At 36.0% G+C, this 22514-nt stretch overlaps 1 protein-coding gene across 7 annotated transcripts in view; it reads left to right on the top strand.

Annotated features, from left to right (window-relative positions):
- Nucleotides 1–21012, top strand: part of LOC127842884 (probable tRNA(His) guanylyltransferase) — a 56531-nt gene extending 35519 nt beyond the window's left edge. For all 7 annotated transcript variants that reach the window (XM_052372654.1, XM_052372659.1, XM_052372656.1 and 4 more), the window contains 5 exons: nucleotides 10111–10287; nucleotides 12907–13076; nucleotides 15575–15663; nucleotides 17749–17856; nucleotides 20064–21012. In XM_052372654.1, the coding sequence (XP_052228614.1) occupies nucleotides 10111–10287; nucleotides 12907–13076; nucleotides 15575–15663; nucleotides 17749–17856; nucleotides 20064–20282 (763 nt within the window). In that variant the 3' untranslated portion in view covers nucleotides 20283–21012. The remainder of the gene's footprint in view (nucleotides 1–10110; nucleotides 10288–12906; nucleotides 13077–15574; nucleotides 15664–17748; nucleotides 17857–20063) is intronic.
- Nucleotides 21013–22514: the final 1502 nt, after the last annotated feature.

Raw genomic sequence — 22514 nt, 5'->3', positions numbered from 1 at the left:
GGGCAGGGCGGAGGTTCGGGAGGGCAGGGCGCGGCGCCCTTCGATTTAGGCCTAGCTGGAGCACTGTTTGTCGCCTTTCCATACGCACACAAATTTTGACCCCTGTGACCTTGAACTTAAGGGTCCGAGTTTAGGTTTCGAAATCTGCATTTAGGTTTCGAAAAAAACTCATAACTTCTATCAAGCGTTTATAGGGGACATAAGTCGTCCTATGTTGACAGCTCTTGTTTCATAATTTTTTAAAGTTCTTGACTCATTTTGTTCACAAATTGAGGGGCTTAAGACCACATAACAAACATGGTGAAACAATCCTTGTTATCATGATGGTTCAGCTAAACAAAGATACTTAATGGTGATAATAAAATTTTATCATTTCTCAAATCTGATGATGCAAATAGGGTTTGATTTTTTATTCAATCAACAAGTGTCTTCAACAACAAAAGGTGCATTGTGAAAACTGTACTGGTATTTATGATCTTAAACCTGCACATTGTCTGTCAGCAATTTAATTAGATGTTGACATTTCTATTATCTGATTACATATTCCTCTATTATATATATATTTGCTGATCTTGTCAAATATTCAATTAAACTGTTGTTAAATGAATACTTGATCATTATTGTATGATGGATATGTTGAATAGATTATCAAATATGTAAATGCACAATGAATGTTAAATATAATTTTAAAGGAAGTTATCAAATGGAAATTTAAATAAATTTATTTGATCACATTTAAATTATAATCTTATGAGTGATATTAATTTACATTATAAATATTGCTTCATAATTTAACATAGTTTGTAAAAGACATTTAAAAAAATCAAAAATTGCAGAAATCATATTTGCTGCTAAAAAAAAAGTAATTTCTATGCCCCCTTTGTTGACACACCCACTTATTGACAACCCCCTTATTGACACCATATCGTCAGAAATTCTCCTCCAGTTATAAGCGTGCAGAATTGATTGAACTTTAAGGAATAATCTGAATTTGTGCATGGATTTTTGTTTATTATCCTGCATTACATACTGTTTTGGACCTTTCTCAACTTTGAATTTCTGTAACATGATTTCAGTTGATGTAGATGTTATTGGCAAAATATCGCAAACATAACATTGAAACCACAGGGACCAGACTTATAACAGTAGAATGAGCAGTGTAAAGTTCTCCTCTACTATATTTGAGATGCGCTCTGTTTAAAAGAGGGTTTAATGCATGTGCGTAAAGTGTCATCATAGATAAACCTGTGCAGTCAACAGGTAAATCATGGACGTCACTTTCTGCCTAAACTTAATTTTTGCTAAGAAGAGACTTTCTTTAAATGAAAATATCATAAAAGCGGAATGTGTTGTCCCTGATAAGCCGGTGCAAACTGCACAGACTAATCTGGAACAGCACTTTGCGCACATGCATTACACCACTTTTTCACAGAGCACGGCCCATTTGTTGAAATCATTCCTCAGACATCATAACCAGAGATGTGTCAGGCCTCAAATGATTGTATTAGACTGTATATGAAATATTAAATCAAAAGCCTTGTCTATCAAAAATGACAATACACATCTTAACCGAAACCACAATGTGCTAGGTGTAGTATTTGGTACATAAAATTGTACAGTGGTCCATGGTATAGTTCTGAAGCTTAGACGCTTGCCAGATATTGCTTAAGACCCATTTTTGCATGACTGGTCATATTGTGAATATGACTGAGATCCAGGGATAAGTGAGGTGATATCAGTTGGTTACATTCAGGCCCACATATAATTACACCTATATAAAACTGTTTTGTGTGTGTGGTAAATAAGTAGAGCAGCAAAACAGAAAGAGCACCAATAAATTGACCTTACAATATTTTTAACAAACTTTGTAAGTTTTGCCAAACAATGGAATCAACATAACCAATATAAATGTCCTTTAGTGAGATTTAGGTGATGGCTCAGTTTTGTTAAATGTTTTCACTCTTGAGTAATTGTCATTTTGTTATGCAAAAGAATGTATACTAAGGTACAATGTTTCTTTATTCTTTTTCATGTTGTGACATTGATGTTGTTAAATGACGAACTTCCCTTTATATTCAAAACCATTTTATGTGAACCTGTCTCATAATGATGTTTTACAAGCTTCAGGGCCTGTATGCCGGTTGTCTATCATTTTGATGTAACTACGTTTTTTCCAGTCTTTTATTAATTTGAAAAACAACTGATTGTTCTTGGAAAAATAATTATGATGTTATGAATCATACTTAAAAAAATAGTTTGAATATTTTGCATCCAACTTATTATTATATTCCTTAGTTGATTGGATTTGTTAAAAAAAAAGAACATTAAAAAAACAATTTGGATTTTATGTCTAACTTATGTCCTGATTTGACGTCAACTACTTCAGTTTTTTAAATAGCATATAGAATCTTATCTCACAATTCACTCTACTGGTTGCTTCAGAAATAGGGGAAATTTATGAATAAAAAAAAAAAATTCATTGTCAGTTCGTCTTAAAATTATCATTATGGAATGAAATGAGAGATCAGTTTTTAGTTGTTCCCCAAATCAAGGTCACATATTCCAATTATTTTTAGCTCACCTGACCACAATGTGCTCATGGTGAGGTTTTATGATTGCCTTTTGTCTGTTGTCCGTTGTGCTGCGTGCGGCGTCAACATTTGCCTTGTTGACACTCTAGAGGCCACATTTATTGTCCAATCATCATGAAATTTGGTCAGACAATTTGTCCCAATGATATCTTGGATGAGTTTAAAAATGGTTCCGGTTGGTGGAAAAACATGGTCGCCAAGGGGGCGTGGCATTTTTCCTTATAAAGCTATAGTAAAACCTTGTTAACACTCTTAGAAGTCACATTTATTGTCCGATCATCATGAAACTTGGTCAAAAGATTTGTCCTAATAATATTTTGGACAAGTTTGAAAATGGTTCCAGTTGCTTGAAAAAAACATGGCCACTAGGGGGCGAGGCATTTTTCCCTATATGGCTTCATTAATCTTCATGAAACTTTGTCAGAATATTTGTTTAAATGATATCTTGGATGTGTATGAAAATGGTTCTGGTCTGTTGAAAAACCTGGCTGCCAGGGTGTTCACTAGTCATGAAAGTTGGTTAGAACATTTGTTCTTATGACATCTTTGGCTGCATACAACAGGTCAGTTGCTTTGAATCTCAGGTGAGCGACTTTGGGCCTTTCTTGTAACAAAATCTTAAAATTTTGCCAGAAAATTTGTTGCATGTATTGTCAATGTGTTGGGAAGCAGTGAGGTCCACATCAGATTAGTTGGTCTCCAAATAAATTGAGAACCAAGGCCTTGTCTTACAACAAATTTAAGTTACAACTGGACTGAACATAAAAAGAAGTGTTTGGCATTTATTAACAATATAAATTAATAATAATATATACAATATAATCCTGAAATAAATAAATGTGAATGACTTTAGGAAAAGGACATCATTATTAAATTCAAGGAGTCATAGAAAGTGGTATTCAATTATATACAGTTAAAACCCAATGGCTCGAATCGTGGCTAGACATTTGGGTTGGCTGAAACTCTGCCTTAAGCAAAGATGTTTTTAGCTCACCTGAGCACAATGTGCTTATGGTGAGCTTTTGTGATCGCCTTTTGTCCGTTGTGCGTTGTGCGTCATGAATATTTGCCTTGTTATCAACTGTAGAGGTCACATTTATTGTTGGATCATCATGAAACTTTGTCAGAAGATTTCTCCCAATAATATATTGGACGGGTTCGAAAATGGTTTCAGTCTGTTGAAAAACATTGCCACCAGGGGACCATTTGTCGTTCATTCTTCATGAAACTTGGTTAGAACATTTGTTCTATTGATATCTTGGGCTGCAAAGAACAGGTCATTTCTTTTTATCTCAGGTGAGCGACTTCGGGCCTTTCAGGCCCTCTTGTATTGCTATATATTCATATAAATTTATTTTGGATGGCTCAAATTCTCAAGGATTGCATTATCAGATGGCTAGAAATGTTTTCACAGGTCAGGTCACAATCTTCCTAAAAGTCATGTTGTTTTTTTTTGTTTGGTTTGACTTGCTTCTGATTGCATAAAGGTTTATTTATATTGTAAAAACACAAGCCACTGGTTCCTTTTGTTTGTTTATACCACATTTATATAGCGCCCTTTTCATACTCGAGATGTGCGTTCAAAGGCGCTTTACATTTGTGTTTTTTTCCCTGATCACTGGGTCATAAGTCGTCCGTTAACATCTTGGCGCAGTATGCAGCCGCGGCACATTGGCTTATTTCCCTCACAGGTACCCATTTATACACAGGGTGGAGACGAGCAGATGTGGGATAAATTTCTTGCTCAAGGAAATTCCAGTGGCCAGGGTGGGATTCGAACCCGGGACCTCTCAATACCTAAGCCAGCGTACTACCATTAGACCACTGCTACTTGTTATTTAAGTAATTTTTTATTACACTGTATTGGCCAAGATAATATCAAAGCTTACAAGTGTTAAAATTGTGTTATTGTGTTGAAAGTTAATTGGTTTAAACACATTGCTAAACATTAGTTTTGTTTCGAGAAATTATTATAGTTTTGATGTAAAGGATTTGAAGGTTCTTTTCATATAATATTTGTTACAATGCCGAATTCGGAGTTAAAGAAAGACAACATATACTGAAGTTTGATATACATGATGTAGTACAAAAAACCTCTGTCAATGCATGTCCTTTATTCATTCCACTAGTTGAAGTGATATTAAAAATGTCAACATTGACTGATGTATGGGTGTTTAAATCATTCTTTTTAAATTTCTTTAAGTTAAAATAGGTTAAATGGGTAGAGAGAACTTATTTTCTTTACAAAACTTGAGACAAAAATATTGTTTATATTAGAACTATATCCTGTAATTAGTTACCTACATGTATATTGTTCAGTTTTTTTTTGGTTATTTTATGGCTGAAACACTGTTTATAATGGCGAAAAAATCCAACTAGAAATAATTAGTTGATGCTGTTACTCTTCTACCGATTTTTGCAGGAAATGCACCCATCAGACAATATTTTACTTTCAGGCATAAGTTCAGCCATATATTCAGTATACAAAAAAGATATTATATTGTCATGAAAGCAATGTCACTATTTCTGGCATTTTATTGAATGCATGTTCTTGTTTCTTATTTAATTGCAATAATATCTTCATATGAATCAAAGTGGCTGATCTTTGGGGTTTGTTTAAAAAAAATTTTTTTAGCAACTAACAAATTAAACATAACTATGGTTTTAAAAAACTTGTCAAATATTTAAATACAGCATTATTCATTTTTTAGATTAATATATGGTATGGACCTGGAATAGATTTGTAATGTTACTATAGTAGTATAATAGTGTTTATAAAATTTGTGTTACAATTCACTGTTGATTTCAGAATTGTGTTGTTAATGGGTTCTTACTTATATTTGTTAATACTTTAGACTGAACAGTTAACAAAAATGACATAAGGATAGGTTAATAGTCTTCATAAGCAGTTTGTTATGACCCACAAACAATGGCTGAGTCATTAAAGAAAAATACATTTAAGACCACAAAACGTTAAAAAAATCAGATTTTTAGTGCAAAAACATAAATCCTTGCATTAATTATTTAATTATGCGAGATTTCTATCCTACTAGAAATATGTGTCATTCGGCCAGGCAAGATGTTGACAGTTTGAATTTGTTCAGACATTTAATTTGTCAAAGTTATGAGGAAATTTCACGATGGCCAGCTGGCTGATGAACTTCCAATGGTTTGTAACTCAATGACAATTTGGTTTGGGTTGGTACGTGTGAAATGTAATTATTGGCATTATTATAGACGCAACATTCTGTGAAAACTGGTTTTAATGAATGTGCGTAAAGTGTTGTCCCAGATAAATCAAAGAGGGCACTTTTCACTTTTATGGGATTTTTCGTTTAAAGAAAGTTTCTTCAAAACAAAATTCCAGTGCAAGCGAGAGTGTGGTCTCTGATTAGAATGTGGGGACATTTTGTGTGCATGCATTTTTCAAATAACTAGACTCATACTATTGAATATAGGATCATCCCAGATTAGCCTGTAAGGACGGAATAATTTCTGCTTTTTGTTGTTAGATTATTTTTGTTTAAAGAAAGTCTTAACAAAAATTTAGTATGGCCAGAAAGTGTTGTCCTATATAAGCATTTGGGGACTGCACATTCTTATTTGGGATGACACATGCATAAAGCCCAGTTTTCCCAGAACGAGGTTCATACTACTATACAAGTACACATGGTTTAAATCTATAAGCATGTTCCTAAAGGATGTCACAAACTATTATTGTACTGTCTGTGGGTGGAACCATGGTTGTGTGGGTGGTTGTGCGGTTGGTTTTGTTGGAAAATGTGAGGGTGGTTGTATGTTGGTTGTGTGGGTGGTTGTGCGGGTAGTTGTGTGGGTGAATGTGCCAGTGGTTTTGTGGTGGTTGTGCGGGTGGTTTTGAGGGTGAATATGCCAGTGGTGGTTGTGTTGGTGATTGTGCGGGTGGTTGTTCGGGTGGTTGTGTGGGTGATTGTGCGGATGGTTGTGTGGGTGATTGTGTTGATGGTTGTGTGGGAGATTGTGCGGGTGATTGTGCGGGTGATTGTGTTGATGGTTGTGTGGGAGATTGTGTGGGTGATTATGTGGGTGATTGTGCGGATGGTTGTGTGGGTGATTGTGTTGATGGTTGTGTGGGAGATTGTGCGGGTGTTTGTGATTGTGTTGATGGTTGTGTGGGAGATTGTGTGGGTGATTGTGCGGATGGTTGTGCAGATGGTTGTGTGGGTGATTGTGTTGATGGTTGTGTGGGAGATTGTGCGGGTGATTGTGTGGGTGATTGTGTTGATGGTTGTGAGGGAGATTGTGTGGGTGATTGTGCGGATGATTATGTTGGTGATTGTGCAGATGGTTGTGCGGGTGATTGTGTGAATGGTTATGTGGATGGTTGTGCGGATGATTGTGCGGGTGATTGTGTGGGTGGTTGTGCGGATGATTGTACGGGTGTTGTGCAGATGGTTGTGCAGGTGATTGTGTGTGTGATTATGTGGGTGATTGTGCGGATGGTTGTGTGTGTGATTATGTGGGTGATTGTGTGGGTGATTATGTGGGTGATTGTGTGGGTGATGGTGCGGGTGATTGTGTGGGTGGTTGTGTGGATGGTTGTTGGTTGTGCGGGTGATTGTGCGGATGGTTGTGTGGGTGGTTGTGTGGTGATTGTGCTGGTGGTTGTGCGGGTGATTGAACGGGTGATTGTGCGGGTGATTGTGTGGATGGTTGTGGGGGTGATTGTGCGGATGATTATGTGGGTGATTGTGTGGGTAATTATGTGGGTGATTGTGCGGATGATTATGTTGGTGATTGTGCGGATGGTTATGTGGGTGATTGTGTGAATGGTTGTGCGGAAGATTGTGTGGGTGATTGTGCGGGTGATTGTGTGTGTGATTGTGCAGGTGATTATGTGGGTGATTGTGTGGGTGATTCAAGTGTGCGGGTGATTGTGTGGTTCATTGTGCGGAAGGTTGTGAGGGTGATTGTGCGAGTGGTTGTTTGGGTGATTGTGGGGGTGATTGTGCGGGTGATTTAGGTTCCATCTGTCAAACACAATTAACATTCAACAAAATTGATATTAACACGTGTAAATATTATTGAGGTAAATTGTAGTTCACCATACAAAACAAAGATTGAATTAAATTGTTTTATTTAAAAGTTATTAAATACCATTTAACATTTCAACTTATTATAAAAATATTGTTTAGTGTATATTCTTTTTCTTAATATCTGTCAGTAACATTGACATTTAATGCACTTTTCATAAAATTAAAGTGGCAAGGCTAACATTCATGATGATGTGTTATTATTTTCAAGATGTTGTTTGTGTGAAGTGCACTTTTCACTAATCAAGGTTGTTATTCCTTTATTTTTTTTATCAATAACAGGATGGTAAATTTGTCATTTATAGATTTTTGCTCAACACAAACTTTTAAAAGTAAGTAAATATTGGTAAATTTAATTTCATGTAGAACTGTCAGCAATATGTTTATATAGATCCAACAGAAATCCCACCTGTGTTGTTTTAATGTCTTAGAATCATAACTCTTCAAAAGCATTTATTTTTCACCATCCACTCTGTGCATTTGCAATAAGTTATCATAAGTTGCAACCATCTTCCTAATTGACATTGCTATGCCCTTGACATAATAATGGCAGTAAGGCATGTTGTGTTTCCCCCTCCATGTGTTTGTGTGTTGTTTTTTTTGTGTTGGATTTTTCATATCCGCTCATAATTGTGTAGTGCTTTTTGAGATTTGCATAAATCTTATATATGTATTAATTAAAGTACATGTTTGTGTCTGGCTCATACCTTTGTTGTGCATGATGGGATGTGGCTGTAAAAATACATTGTTACAAATGATCTTCAAACCATGTCGCATGCATAACCATGTCACTTGCTTCAAGGTCATAGTCAGGGTGGACATTTGAAGAAGTTTTGGCATATACTGTATACTTGTTTGTATCCTGGCCATTATTTTATAATGTATGAAAGGACTACACTATAAATGTGTGCAAGTGGTCATCATATCAAAACAATGTGTGGCATGCAAAAACCATGGTGCTAGAGTTTGTGCTTATTCCTTATATTGTCAATAAGGGTTTTGAAATAAATGAGCACAAATAAAATCTGGACAATGTGTCTCTATGGTTAGAGTTATAATAGATTTTCTTGTGGCTGACAGTTCTATCTATAGTTTATTGGGAAAATCTTTCATGTTTTGAAGACATGTCGGATGAAACATGGCGCTTTCCTAAAGGTCAATCTCACATACTTGTATTTGATATAGTCTTCATATGTAGCAAGAGTTATGAAGGACTGGTACATACATTTTGTATAAATGGTTTACATAAATAACACTTTTATAACATTTTCGTCCAATTAAATATTGTAGCATTATCTGTGTGTGACCTTCCTTAACATTATCTGTATTGTATTAAATTTCTGCAGAAAATTGCTTACCTCAACAAAGGCTGGCATCATTACTAAATTGCTGATTTTTTTATAAGAAAATTTTATGAAACAACATAATGTCAGATCCTATACATACCAGTGTTATGTTTTGCCTAATAGAAAAAAAAACAGGTACTATATATATCGATTGGGAAAAATTAGCGTGATAAACCCTGAAATAAGCAAAATTTGCGTCGTGAAATCTTCAGTATAGGAATGATGGGTCTTTAAATTACATGTGCTTTGTATAAATTGCAAAAGCCAATTAAATTTGCGTTTGCATGCATTTTGGCTTGAAATTTTCAGTTTCAGTCCTAATTGCATTCGTTCACTTTTGAGATAATTCACTTTGGAATGAAATTGATGAAATATTCCTTCCTTTTTGGAATTGTTCAGACTGCAATTGGGAACTTTGAAGTTTTTCTGAATGGGAAAGTACTTTTTACGGGTACTTGATAAGGAAAGAAAAATATCCCTGCATACAAATGAGCCTTGCTCTGGAAAAACTGGGCTCAGTGCATGGGCGTAAAGTGTTGTATCATAGTGCCGCACGGGCTATAGGTGGGACAACATTGTACGAACATGTATGTCTGGTTTGCTCATAGGGAAGCCCTGCATTATTATATATGCAGGAAATAAACATCAACAACAAAAAGTTGTTCTTGGTTTCTCACTGGGAAAACAAGGCATCATGCATGTACGTAAAGTGGCGTAACAGATTTACCTGAACAGTTTTTACAGGATTATCAAAGACTCTTTCTGCCTTTACTGGATTTTGCTAAGGACAATAGTCTGTTGAACGAAAAATATCATACACACAGAAAGTGAAGTCCCTCTTTAGCTTGTGCAGACTGCACATGCTTATCTGGAATGACACTTAATAAACATGCATGGAGCCCCATATTCCCAGAGTGAGGCTCAGGAATTAATGATATCAAACTCTGTACCCAGATTCTCATGGCAAGGCTCAGAAATTTATGATATCAAACTCTGTCCCCAGATTCTCATGGCAAGGCTCAGGAATAAATGATATCAAACTCTGTCCCCAGATTCTCAGGGCAAGGCTCAGGAATTAATGATATCAAACTCTGTCCCCAGATTCTCAGAGCAGCACAACTACATCAAGCCCAACGATGATCGCGCGCTTGACCTGATGTCGAGAGCTGCGGAGGCCATCATGGAAGAGTTCAAGGACATTGTGCTCGCGTATGGACAGAGCGACGAGTACAGCTTTGTGTTCAAGAAGAACACCAACGTCTACAATAGACGGGCCAGGTTAGGCTGGGAGTGCACTTTATTTTGTTTTAGCTCATTTGCATCAAAAATCTAAGGCTTATTTGAAACATCCCCGTGTCTGTCTCCTGGGTAGTTCTTGGTGTCACGGGGGTAGATCTAAAGAAAGCTCCCACAGTGGGGATTGAAGCAGTGATCCCTCAGTCGCTAGGCAAACACCATATCCATTACATAACATCAAGGCAAGGTCTAAGAATGCACTTTGTAGTGAATATAATTTTATTATATATAAAAATATGTCTGTGAGATTCATTCAAGGTGAGGCTTGCAATTTATGTTTATAAAATGAGCCTTTTTCTGGGAAAACAGGGCTAAATTTAAAGGAAGTCTCTTCATATTAAGAATCCAGTGTAGGCGAAAAGTGTCCTCCCTAATTAGGTTCTAACTGCACAGTCTTTTCTGGAAATACACTTTTTGCACTTGCATTATGACCAGTTCTATCAGAACAAGACTTATTCTGAAAAATGTCTGTGAGATTAAAAATCAAAGGTGTGGCTTGTAATATATGTTTTAAAACATATTCTTAAAAAATAATGGGATAAAAACTACTACCCATATTCAAGCATTGTGCTACATAGGGAAATTGACTACATGTTGCATTTTATTTACAATTTTTTCTATGCCCCCAGATCGAATGATCGGGGGCATATTGTTTTTTGCCTGTCTGTCTGTCATTCTGTCCCAAAACTTTAACCTTGGTTAAAGTTTTGCGATAACTTTTACAATATTGAAGATAGCAACTTGATTTTTGGCCTGTCTGTCTGTCATTCTGTCCCAAAACTTTAACCTTGGTTAAAGTTTTGCGATAACTTTTGCAATATTGAAGATAGCAACTTGATATTTGGCATGCATGTGTATCTCATGAAGCTCCACATTTTAAGTGGTGAAAGGTCAAGGTCATTCTTCAAGGTCAAAAGTCAAAAATACAATCCAGGGGAAGTAATAAGCTTTAAAAGGGAGATAATTTCTAAACCTGCCAAATGATATATTGAAATTTTTTTTCAAAGTGGCGCAATAGGGGGCATTGTGTTTGTGACAAACACATCTCTTGTTTTCTTTTTATGCCCCTGGATTGAAAGATTGGGGGTATATTGTTTTTGGCCTGTCTGTCTGTCATTCATTCATTGTATGTGTTGTGTCCCAAAACTTTAACCTTCGTTAAAGTTTGGTTATTACTTTTTGAATATTGAAGATAGCAACTTGATATTTGGCATGCATGTGTATCTCATGAAGCTGCACATTTTGGGTGGTGAAAGGTCAAGGTCATCCTTCAAGGTCAAAAGTCAAAAAATACATTCAAGGGAAGTAGTAAGCTTTAAAAGGGAGATAATTTGTAAACCTGCCAAATGATATATTGAAATTTTATTTCAAAGCGGCGCAATAGGGGGCATGTGTTTCTGACAAACACATCTCTTGTTTCTTTGGATACTTTCAATTGGGATTTTTTTTGGAGAGAAATTTGGAAATTTTTAGTTTTTCCCCCATATTGAAAATGTTGTTTTCCAGTACTTCATAAAGAATGAAAAAAAAGATTAACTATATACTTAATAGATGATAATCTGTTGTAAAATGTTTCCACCCATATACATTGTAGCTCCCCTATATTTTAATATGTTCATAATTGGCTGTATATTTGATTTGTGTTAGATTGAGAATTTCATAAATGATTCCATTTGGCTTTTTTTGTTTTAGGCCAACACCACTTTGATCCCTTAATTGACAGTTGTTGCTCTTAAAACTATATGCCTCCTCCTCATTAGGTATCTCAGTTTTATATGAGTCATGTTCTGAGAAAACTGGGCTTAAGGCATGTGTGTAGTGTCACCACAGATTAGCCTGTGCAGTCCACACAGGCTAATCAGGGACAACACTTTCCACTTAAACTAGATTTTCTGTAAAAAGGGACTTCCTTTAAACGAAAAATACCATTAAGGTGGAAAGTGTCGTCCCTGATTAGCCTGTGCGGACTGCACAGGCTAATCTGGGATGGATAACACTTTACGCACATGCATTATGCCCAGTTTTCTCAGAACGCGACTCATATCATCGTGTCCTTTCACTGCTCTCTATAAATCAAAGTCAATTACAGGTCATCCATTTGGGGGGTCCTTAGTTTACAGTAACAGTATGTGAAAGATAAATGAGCCGGCTGCTGTGAAAATTGGGATTTATGTGTTTACGTAAAGTTTCATCCCAGATTAGCCTGTGCAGTTTGCTCAGGACACACATTACACTTTCACCTTATATGGATTTATTTCTAGTTTAAAGAAGTCTCTTATATAAAAAAAATCTAGTCTGGGAGGCAAGTGTTGTCCCTAATTAGTGGCTGTGGACCGCACTTTCTGTTCTGTTTTGATACTTTACACGCATGCATTAAAGTATTAAAACATCTGTGTTAAAAAACAAGTTTTATTGGTTAAATTTGTGTGCAGATTTTAACTGACACAATCGAAAATAACAACGATGGAATCCAACGCATAATCTTTGATAAAAGATTCTTTCTTTGACAGTCAGCTCAGACTAATCATGGACCACACTTTATGCACATGCATTTAGACTCAATAAAACTTACCTGCACTCTGCTTCCACTTTACTTTACAGCAAGTTGGCCACCAATGTAGTGAGCCTGTTTGCCTCATCATTTGTCTACTACTGGCCGCGATACTTTGGAACGCAGATGATGCAATACCCTCCTGCCTTCGACTCGCGCACAGTCCTCTACCCCTCAGACAAGAACCTGCGAGATTACCTCAGCTGGAGACAGGCTGACTGTAAGTGATTGTACTATTAGCATAAGTGTACACACTGTAAGCCTTAGTGAACATGTTATCAGCATAAGTGAACACACTTTTACACATGTAGCATTCATTAAGCATAAGTGAACATATTATTAGCATTAGTGAACACACTACAAGCAAAAGTGAACGTGCTGTTGGAAAAAGTGAATGCACTACAAGCCTAAGTGAACAAACTATCAGCATAAGTGAACACACTTTAAGCATATGTGAACACCACAGTATTTGCACAAGTAAGCACACTATCAGGATAAATATACACACTTTTAGCACAAATAAACATAATACATTTGTAATAACAAATAGAGAATACTAGGTCGGTGCCGAATAAAGCAAAGTTTATTTTGCGAGGCTTAGAAAATCTGAACCACGAGCCTTGGCGAGTGGTTCAGATTTTCGTGCAGAGCAAAATAAACTTTGCTTTATTCGGCACCGACCTAGTATTCGATTTATCCCATCAATTTTCTTAGTCGTAAATTATTTCTTTAAAAATAGAATAGGAAAATCGAACTTCACGGAAAATCCCAAAGTTATTTTAAGCAAACATTGTTTCATTATTTTAATTGTGCCGAGCCTAATACATTACAAAAAGATCAGTAACTAACCTGTTTTCCTGTTTATCATACCTCGACGTCCCCTATTTTTAAAGAAACAATGAAAAAAACAACACTAAACAACTGCAGCTTACGCGTGAAAGAACGTGCATTGTGTCGTATGACGTGTTAATAATGACGTCACGAGTACGCGCACTTAATATTTGTAAATAATGTTTTTTTGCTTTTTGAGTTGCATTATGTGTATTACATCTTGGTATCAAATTGTTTGTTTTGTTGAATCTGATTCGATTTTACTAAAAATGATTACTTTATAGTTGATTCCGAGTAATATGACCATTCTCCGCCGCGCGTGACAGCTATATTTCAGCACTGCCGAAATAGAGGAAAATTTATTCCACAGTGGTTTATTTCGACAATGCACGTCTGATGATGGGATAAAAAATGAACATACTATTAGCATAAGTGAAAACTCTTTAAACAGTGTGACCATACAATTAGCATAAGTAAATACAATGCAAGCATAAGTAAAATTATATTTGTATTCGTGAACAATCAATTGGCACAGGGAAATCATTATTAGCATATGCAACTGCACAATGAGTATAAGTGAACACACTTTTAGCACAAGTGAAAACAATAAAAGCATTATTGAACACATTATTAGCATAAATGAACATACAATTAGCATAATTGAACACACTTAGCATAAATGAGTACACTAATAGCATAAGTGAACACAATTTTAGCATAAGCTGACACTGCTGTTGTAAGTGAATATACAGTGTCAATAAGTGGCACCCAGTGGTTCCAATGAACAAACTGTTACTGTAAATAAACACTTTTTTACTGCGGCATGCCGCAGTTCTGAACCACCACTATGCCCTTTCATGAGCCTTAATTGATAACATCTTAATTGCCCCTTGACCAACCTTCTAAGCCTTATAGTATCAGAGTATGGCGTCATGGCAGCGAAGGTGCAAGTGGTTGTGAATTAGTAATGCGTTTATAACCCCATCTCAATTTCAGATGATAATTTCAATGACTTTGTAGTAGCTTTAGTATACCAAGCACACTAATCGGTCGGTAATGTGTACTCCTCCACATTAAATCATGGAGAGTTACTTAGGAGACTAATGATGAAAACCGAATGTAATCCTTGTGCAAATTGTGCCAAAAAAAACCTTTGGGGGGCATCACCCGTCTCCGACGGTTTCTTGTTATGTTTGCTAAGCTGTACAGTTAATTGAAACAGCATGGAACTTAAATGGAAGACATTGCAAGTTAAATATATTAAAATTAATTGAAGTAAGTTAAATACATCAATTACACTTCAGTGTGCTTGTTCATATTTTTATGTTTTTCCCACAACTGCCACTGATGAGATTTAATGTTCCTCCTAAAACCAGGTTTTCACTGATTTTTTTGCCTTAACTGCGCGTTAAAATGCCCTTTTTGAATGTACTGCTCCATGCCCCTTTGCCCTCCTGGGAAAAACACTGTAAGTGAATAACTGTAATTGAACACACTGTAACCGTAAATTAACACACTGTTACTGTGAATAAACACACTGTTACTGTGAATAAACACACTGTTACTGTGAATAAACACACTGTTACTATAAATTAACACACTTTGTTACTGTGAATAAACACTGTTACTGTAAATTAAGACACTGTTACTGTAAATTAACACACTGTTACTGTGAATAAACACACTGTTACTGTAAATTAACACACTGTTACTGTGAATAAACACACTGTTACTGTGAATAAACACACTGTTACTGTGAATAAACACACTGTTACTGTGAATAAACACATTGTTACTGTAAATTAACACACTGTTACTGTGAATAAACACACTGTTACTGTAAATTAACATGCTGTTATTGTAAGTGAACACATGGTGTGATTTCAGGTCACATTAACAACTTGTACAACACATGCTTTTGGAAGCTTATACATGAGAAGGGGTTGACACCTGCAGAGTCACAGGAGAGACTCAAGGTAAGGGTAACATGGTCAGTTACTACTGTGTATGTTGAGGGTTATCATGGTCAGTGACTATGTTGCTGCATACCATGTTCAGAATACCATGTTCCCATGTTCTGTGCTCAGGGATGTATGATGACCATATTTTTTGTTCAGAGTGGCATGTTCAATAGCCATGTTCTATTTCTATGTTCCACTTATACCATGTTTAATGTTAATGGTACTATGTCCAATGATGATGTTCTTTGTCTAGTGACCATGTTCTATTTTCAGGGTACCATGTTCTAAACTTGGAGACTTTTCTAACACAACACTTTCCAAAATTGAATATCTCAGTTATGAGTTAAGATTTTGGTTTAAAATTTTACGTGTGATCATTTGACTACATTCTAAACAAGCTCACAGTAAAATCATTCATCCTTGACGATCAGATGCTTAAGCACGTGGGGTATGTATGGTTTCATCTGTTTGCACATGGCAATGGTGAAACGCAATATTATTCTAAATTTGTTTCAATTTTTATAGGTTATTAGAAGTTTCTCTGTACAATACGGAGATATATTTGGACAAGCACACAGTTTGACGTCATATTGGACGAGCCGTGAGGCGAGTCCAATATGACTTCAAACTGTGTGCGAGTCCAAATATATCACGTATTGTACAGTTTAAACGTCTAATAAGCTTTTCATTCTATATCCCTTTCTTCAGATCTTGTTTCATTTTAATTTTGATTTTAAAATGCTTTAATTGCATCTATGCTATTTTCAAGACATGCGCCTGTGTGAGTCGATTATAGTACATTCGGATACTTTTTCTCGGTAACAGCTTTTATCGTTATAAAACAATTGCTTAGTGCACTTGTACTCAACTGTCCAATATGGATAAAATACAGACTTTTTGGATCCAATGCCGGAATACATGTATATTGGACGGTCACGTGGTACATATGAAGAATGCCGATTGGATTAATTTATTGGATATAGAATAATTATAGGTTATTAGACATTTCACTGTACAATACGGAGATATATTTGGACGAGCACACAGTTTGACGTCATATTGGACAAGCCGTTAGGCGAGTCCAATATGACTTCAAACTGTGTGCGAGTCCAAATATATCACGTATTGTACAGTTTAAACGTCTAATATGCTTTTTATTAGTTTTTATTCTATATCCCTTTCTTCAGCTCTTTGTTTCATTTTAATTTTTATCTTAAAATGTTATAATTGACTTTTTTGATCCAATACCGGAATATATTGGACGGTCACGTGGTACATATGAAGAATGCCGATTGGATGAATTTATTGGATATAGAATAATATCTTTTAAGGTGGGTTCTTACATCAGGATAACATAAAACTAGTTTTTAAAAATGTATGGCTCATATGAATAAATTAGAGCGCAACCGGGCATAATGACCTATTGCAGGTTACCTGCAAGTGTATTGGACACTTTTCTTGCGCAACACTTTTCAAACTTTAATATCTCTGTTAATATCTCTGTGATAAGTAAAGATTCTCATTCAAAATTGTAGATGTGATCATTTGACTACAATCTGCGCAAGCAAACGATAAAATCATTCATCCGTGATGATCAGACACTTTATCACAGGGGTGGGTATCATGCAATTTTTCAAAATGCTCGGTTTCGCCTCTGAATATTCATATGAGCTGTACATTTTTTTAAATTAAATTTATGTTTTTCTGGTGTAAGAACCCACCTTAAATGATGAAATCAGAATAAATTTATAATAACATTGCGTTTCCGCATTTCCATGTGCAAAAAGATGAAACTATACATACCCCACGTGCTAAAGCGTCCAATCGTCACAGATGATTTTGTCGTGAGTTGCTCAAAATGTAGTCAAATGATCACATTTAAAATTTTAAATCAAAATCTTAACTCATAACAGAGATATTCAAGTTTAAAAAGTGTTGTGTTAGAAAAGTATCCAAATGTATGTTCAGGGAACCATGTTCTGTGATCAATGGATCTTGTTCTATGTTCAGAGTACTATATTCTATGTTCAGGGTTTCATGTTCTGTGTTCAGGGTGCAGGTACCATGTTCTGTGTTTAGTGGATCACGTTCTATGTTCAGGGTACCATGTCCAGTGACAAGAATGAGCTACTCTTCAAGGAATTTGAGATTAACTACAACAACCTCAGTGCTGTACATCGCAAGGGAACAATCCTACTGCGAGCCAAGGTACACTGGACACTTTCACAATACCAATCATGTACCATATACCAATCATGCACAAAGCTGTCCGTAATGCCCAGGTGAAACATTGATAAACGCAACACTATTGTTCACACCATTATTTGCATCAAAGAATAGTTTATGACCTTTTTAATGTTGAATGCCCTTGTATGGGTTAGCTCTAAGCGATTATATGAGAGTAATAAATCTCTCGGTGTGGTGGGCACCACAATAATGGAATTTCAAGAAAATATTTCAGACAGAAATAGAACGTTTGAAGAAATAAACAGGAGCAATAACCTGCTTGCTTTATATTTGATTCTGCATTGCAACAGAGTGTGTTATATTGGATTTACAGTGTAAATACATTATATTTATAATAATCATTTCATGTATAATATACATTACACTTAAATATACATTACTTTTATAATATATACAATAATCTTATAATATACATTAAACTTATAATATTAATTACACTTATAATATTAATTACTCTTAAAATATGCATTACAGATATAATATACAGATGTACAGAACACTTATAATATACGCTACACTTATAATATACATTACACTTATAATAAATGCAGTACATATAAATTGGCTTTGAATGCAAAGTGCCTTAATGTTTCAATTATAAATGACAACACTTTACCCTAATTGAATGACCACATCACAATACCAGAGCTTATTCAATCTGACCAATCAAATCTTGTTGGATCAGGAGAAGACACCATTGCCTGCTATAAAGATTAACACAGAGAACAAATCATGCAAGTTAATGGTATTTCAGTTTCAATAAATATCGGTTAACTGACAAGTACAGTAAACAGGGTGCTGAATCATGAATGTTGATGTGACTTTTCAGTTTGTTGTTAAACATGCTTATGGTGAGCTTGTGGAACACAGTGATGTCCGTCATCAGTCTAAAACTGATAAGCCCAAAGGCTTTTATATTTAAAATGTAGCATCAGTAAGAGGTCCTCTACAAAGTGTTTTAAATTTTTCCCCAGTGGCAAAAACTGGCCCAGCCCCAGGGGTTACAAGTTTAAGTAGACTTATGTAGGGAAAACATTTAAAAACTCTTGCCTGAAACTGCCAAGCATGGTTTTCATATTTGGCATTTGATATCATCTATAGGTCTTCTGCAAAGTTTGTTCATAATGATCTTTTGGTCACCAGCTTTACATAGGCTATATAGGGAATACCTTTAAAAATCTTGTCTGAAACTCTGAAGCCAAAAGGTTTTTATATATAATGTGTAACACATTTAGAGGTATTCTACAAAGTTTTTTAAATTTCGCCATTGGTTAAATTGGCACCACCAAGGGATTATGAGTTTTACCAAGACTTACAGAAGGAAAACATTAAAATCTTCTTGCCTGAAACTGCAAAGCCAATGACTTTTCATACTTGGTATTTGGTATACTTAAGAGTTTCTCTGCAAACTTTACTTTGTTCATGATGCTCCTGGGATCAACATTTGCCTTGCCCTCGGATTCATCAGTTTTGTCTTGACGTATATTGGGAAAATCTTAAAAAATATTGTGTAAATACCTCTCAACCAATGGATTTCATGTTTAGAAAGTAGAATTGTTTACCAAGTTAGATCATCACATAAACCAGGTGTCAAAGCTGACCATGCGACATGGGTCACATTTATTAAATTGACACTGTAAGCCACAACTTTTAAAATGTTTTTTTGCATCAAGAAGTTCTAGAACGCTTTTATAAAGTATGTAACAGTGGCAGTTCTTTACAAAGTTTGTTAAAAATTATCTCCATGGGGTCAAAACTGGCCATGCTCAAGACGTCGTATTTTTAAGATAGACTATATAAGAGAAATGACTTAACAATTTTCTTGTTTTAAGGAACAAGGCACAAAGGTGTCATATTTCATATGTAACATCTGATTGTGGTCATAAGTTTGTTCAAATTATGTCTCTGGGGTTAAATTTTGCCACACCCGTGTGATAGTATTGAATGTCTTGTATAGCGATAGCAAGATAATTATGTTCCTCACCCTGTTATCAAAAGTAGCTCCAAACCAGAGGTCTTGGTATTATACCACTGATATCAGGTGAGCATTTAAGGATCCTCAGGGTACTCTTGTTCAATATTGTTAAAATCATTCAAATATAAAGCTCTTTAACAGCACAATGTTGATTGTATGTAAACTGTAAAAATATATTTCTATTCTGTTTTAGAACGACCAAATAAATGGTGACCTAGACCTTGGTTTACAGTTGATCCCATCAGGGTCTTCCACAGCTCGCGGAGGTCAAAGTGCAAAGTCACAGAGAGTGGTTTCAAACCTCAGGGCGGGTAAAAACTCGCGACCAAACATTGACAGACTGCACATAGATCTTATAGGCGACCAGTTTTGGACCGATTTCCCAGAAATTTTAGATCCACCAAAAAGATAGCTTGAAGGTCATGCGTTTTGAGTGTCGGGGATCTTTAATTGACGGTGGACTGTGATACCTTTGATTATTAATGTTTTAGCTCACCTGAGCACAATGTGCTCATGGTGAGCTCTTGTGATCACCTTTTATTTGTTGTGCGGCGTCAACATTTGCCTTATGATCACTCTAGAGGCCACATTGATTGTATGATCTTCATGAAATTTGGTCAGAAGATTCGTCCCAATGATATTCTAGCATGTGTGGATTGCACAGATTAACATGGGAAGACGCTTTAAGCACATGCGGGGAAGTAAAGACTTAGCAATAGTACACTGATACTGTGTATACCATGTATTTAATCCCAATATGCATGTCATACATTAAAACAATGCTATTTGGAGTGCTTATTTCCAAAGAAATCATTGGGCTATCCTTAACATTAATCATAGAAGCAATGTTTTGCATTACAAAATTGGATGCGAATTGTACATTGTTGTGCATAATTTATGGTAAGGTACAGCAGTCACTTTTGGTGTATGATATATGTGTTTAATAGATGTACAATTCATGTATTCCATTTGAATGATATTACATATGAATGTTTGCAGTTATACATAAAAATTAAATGTATGGTATCGGATTATTTCACTTATATGATTGCTTTGCAATATTATTTCTGATTTATTTGTTTCTGATTTCTCTTTTGTAATGTTTAATTATAATTAATGGCAATAAAGAAACATAAAATAGAGTTGTTCAATTTGTAGTGATAGTGTTGTTGATGAGCTGAAACTTCGAAAGCAATTTTTAGCTCGGCGTTTTCTGAGAAAACCTGAGGTATTGCAATAGCCACTTCGTCGTCCGCTGTCCGCGTTGTGCTAAAACCTTAACATTTTGTTAGGGTTTTGAACATTGGCTCTAAAATCAAATTGCTTCCACCTACAACTTCGAAACTTCATATGTAGATGCATCTTGACGAGTTCTACATGCCACACCCATTTTTGGGTCACTAGGTCAAAGGTCAAGGTCACTGTGACCTTTATTTTTATTAATTCTGACAAGCTTTCATTTATTATGCCCCCCTTCGAAGAAGAGGGGGTATATTGCTTTGCACATGTCGGTCTGTCGGTCCGTCCGTCCACCAGGTGGTTTCCGGATGATAACTCAAGAAGCATTTGGATCATGAAACTTCATAGGTACATTAATCATGACTTGCAGATGACCCCTTTTGATTTTGAGGTCAATAGGTCAAAGGTCAAGGTCACGGTGACCTGAAATAGTAAAATGGTTTCCGGATGATAACTCAAGAACGCTTAGGCCTAGGATCATGAAACTTGATAGGTAGATTGATCATGACTCACAGATGACCCCTATTGATTTTCAGGTCACTAGGTCAAAGGTCAAGGTAACAGTGACCCGAAATAGTAAAATGGTTTCCGGATGATAACTCAAGAACGCTTATTCCTAGGATCATGAAACTTGATAGGTAGATTGATCATGACTCGCAGATGACCGCTATTGATTTTCAGGTCACTAGGTCAAAGGTCAATGTCACGGTGACCCGAAATAGTAAAATGGTTTCCGGATGATAACTCAAGAATGCTTATGACTAGGATCATGAAACTTCATAGGTACATTGATCATGACTGGCAGATGACCCCTATTGATTTTCAGGTCACTAGGTCAAAGGTCACGGTCACAGTGACAAAAACATACTCACACAATGGCTGTCACTACAACGGAGAGCCCATATGGGGGGCATGCATGTTTTACAAACAGCCCTTGTTCAAAACTCCACCCGTAGCCGAGCGTGGCACCCGTTATGCGGTGCTCTTGTTATTGAATTACTTCATTGCTCAATCACATCACAAAGGACAGCTATGCTGTTCAGGCAACTCATGTTGAATTCCTTTCTGTATCTGAAATCGTATGGCATTGAATTATGTAATGGTTTCTTAACAAAATGTTGGCTTTCTTGATTTTCAATCTCATCACATTGAATTCCTTTTGTTTAGCCATCTCAAATTGAATTCAGTTATTTTACTGGTAAAGCATTTGTTATTATGCTCCCCCCCCAAAAAAAATGGGGGGGGGCATATAGTCGCCGCTTCGTCTGTCCGTCTGTGTGTCCGTCCGTGCACAATTTTTGTCCGGGCTATTTCTCAGCAACTAATGACCGGAATTCAATGAAACTTTATGGGAAGCTTCACTAGGAGATGTGCATATTATCAGCGGGTTCTGGTCGGATGATTT

This window comes from Dreissena polymorpha, chromosome 8, assembly GCF_020536995.1.
Source record: "Dreissena polymorpha isolate Duluth1 chromosome 8, UMN_Dpol_1.0, whole genome shotgun sequence".
NCBI classification, from domain to species: domain Eukaryota; kingdom Metazoa; phylum Mollusca; class Bivalvia; order Myida; family Dreissenidae; genus Dreissena; species Dreissena polymorpha.
This window is presented reverse-complemented; position numbering and strand designations above follow the sequence as displayed.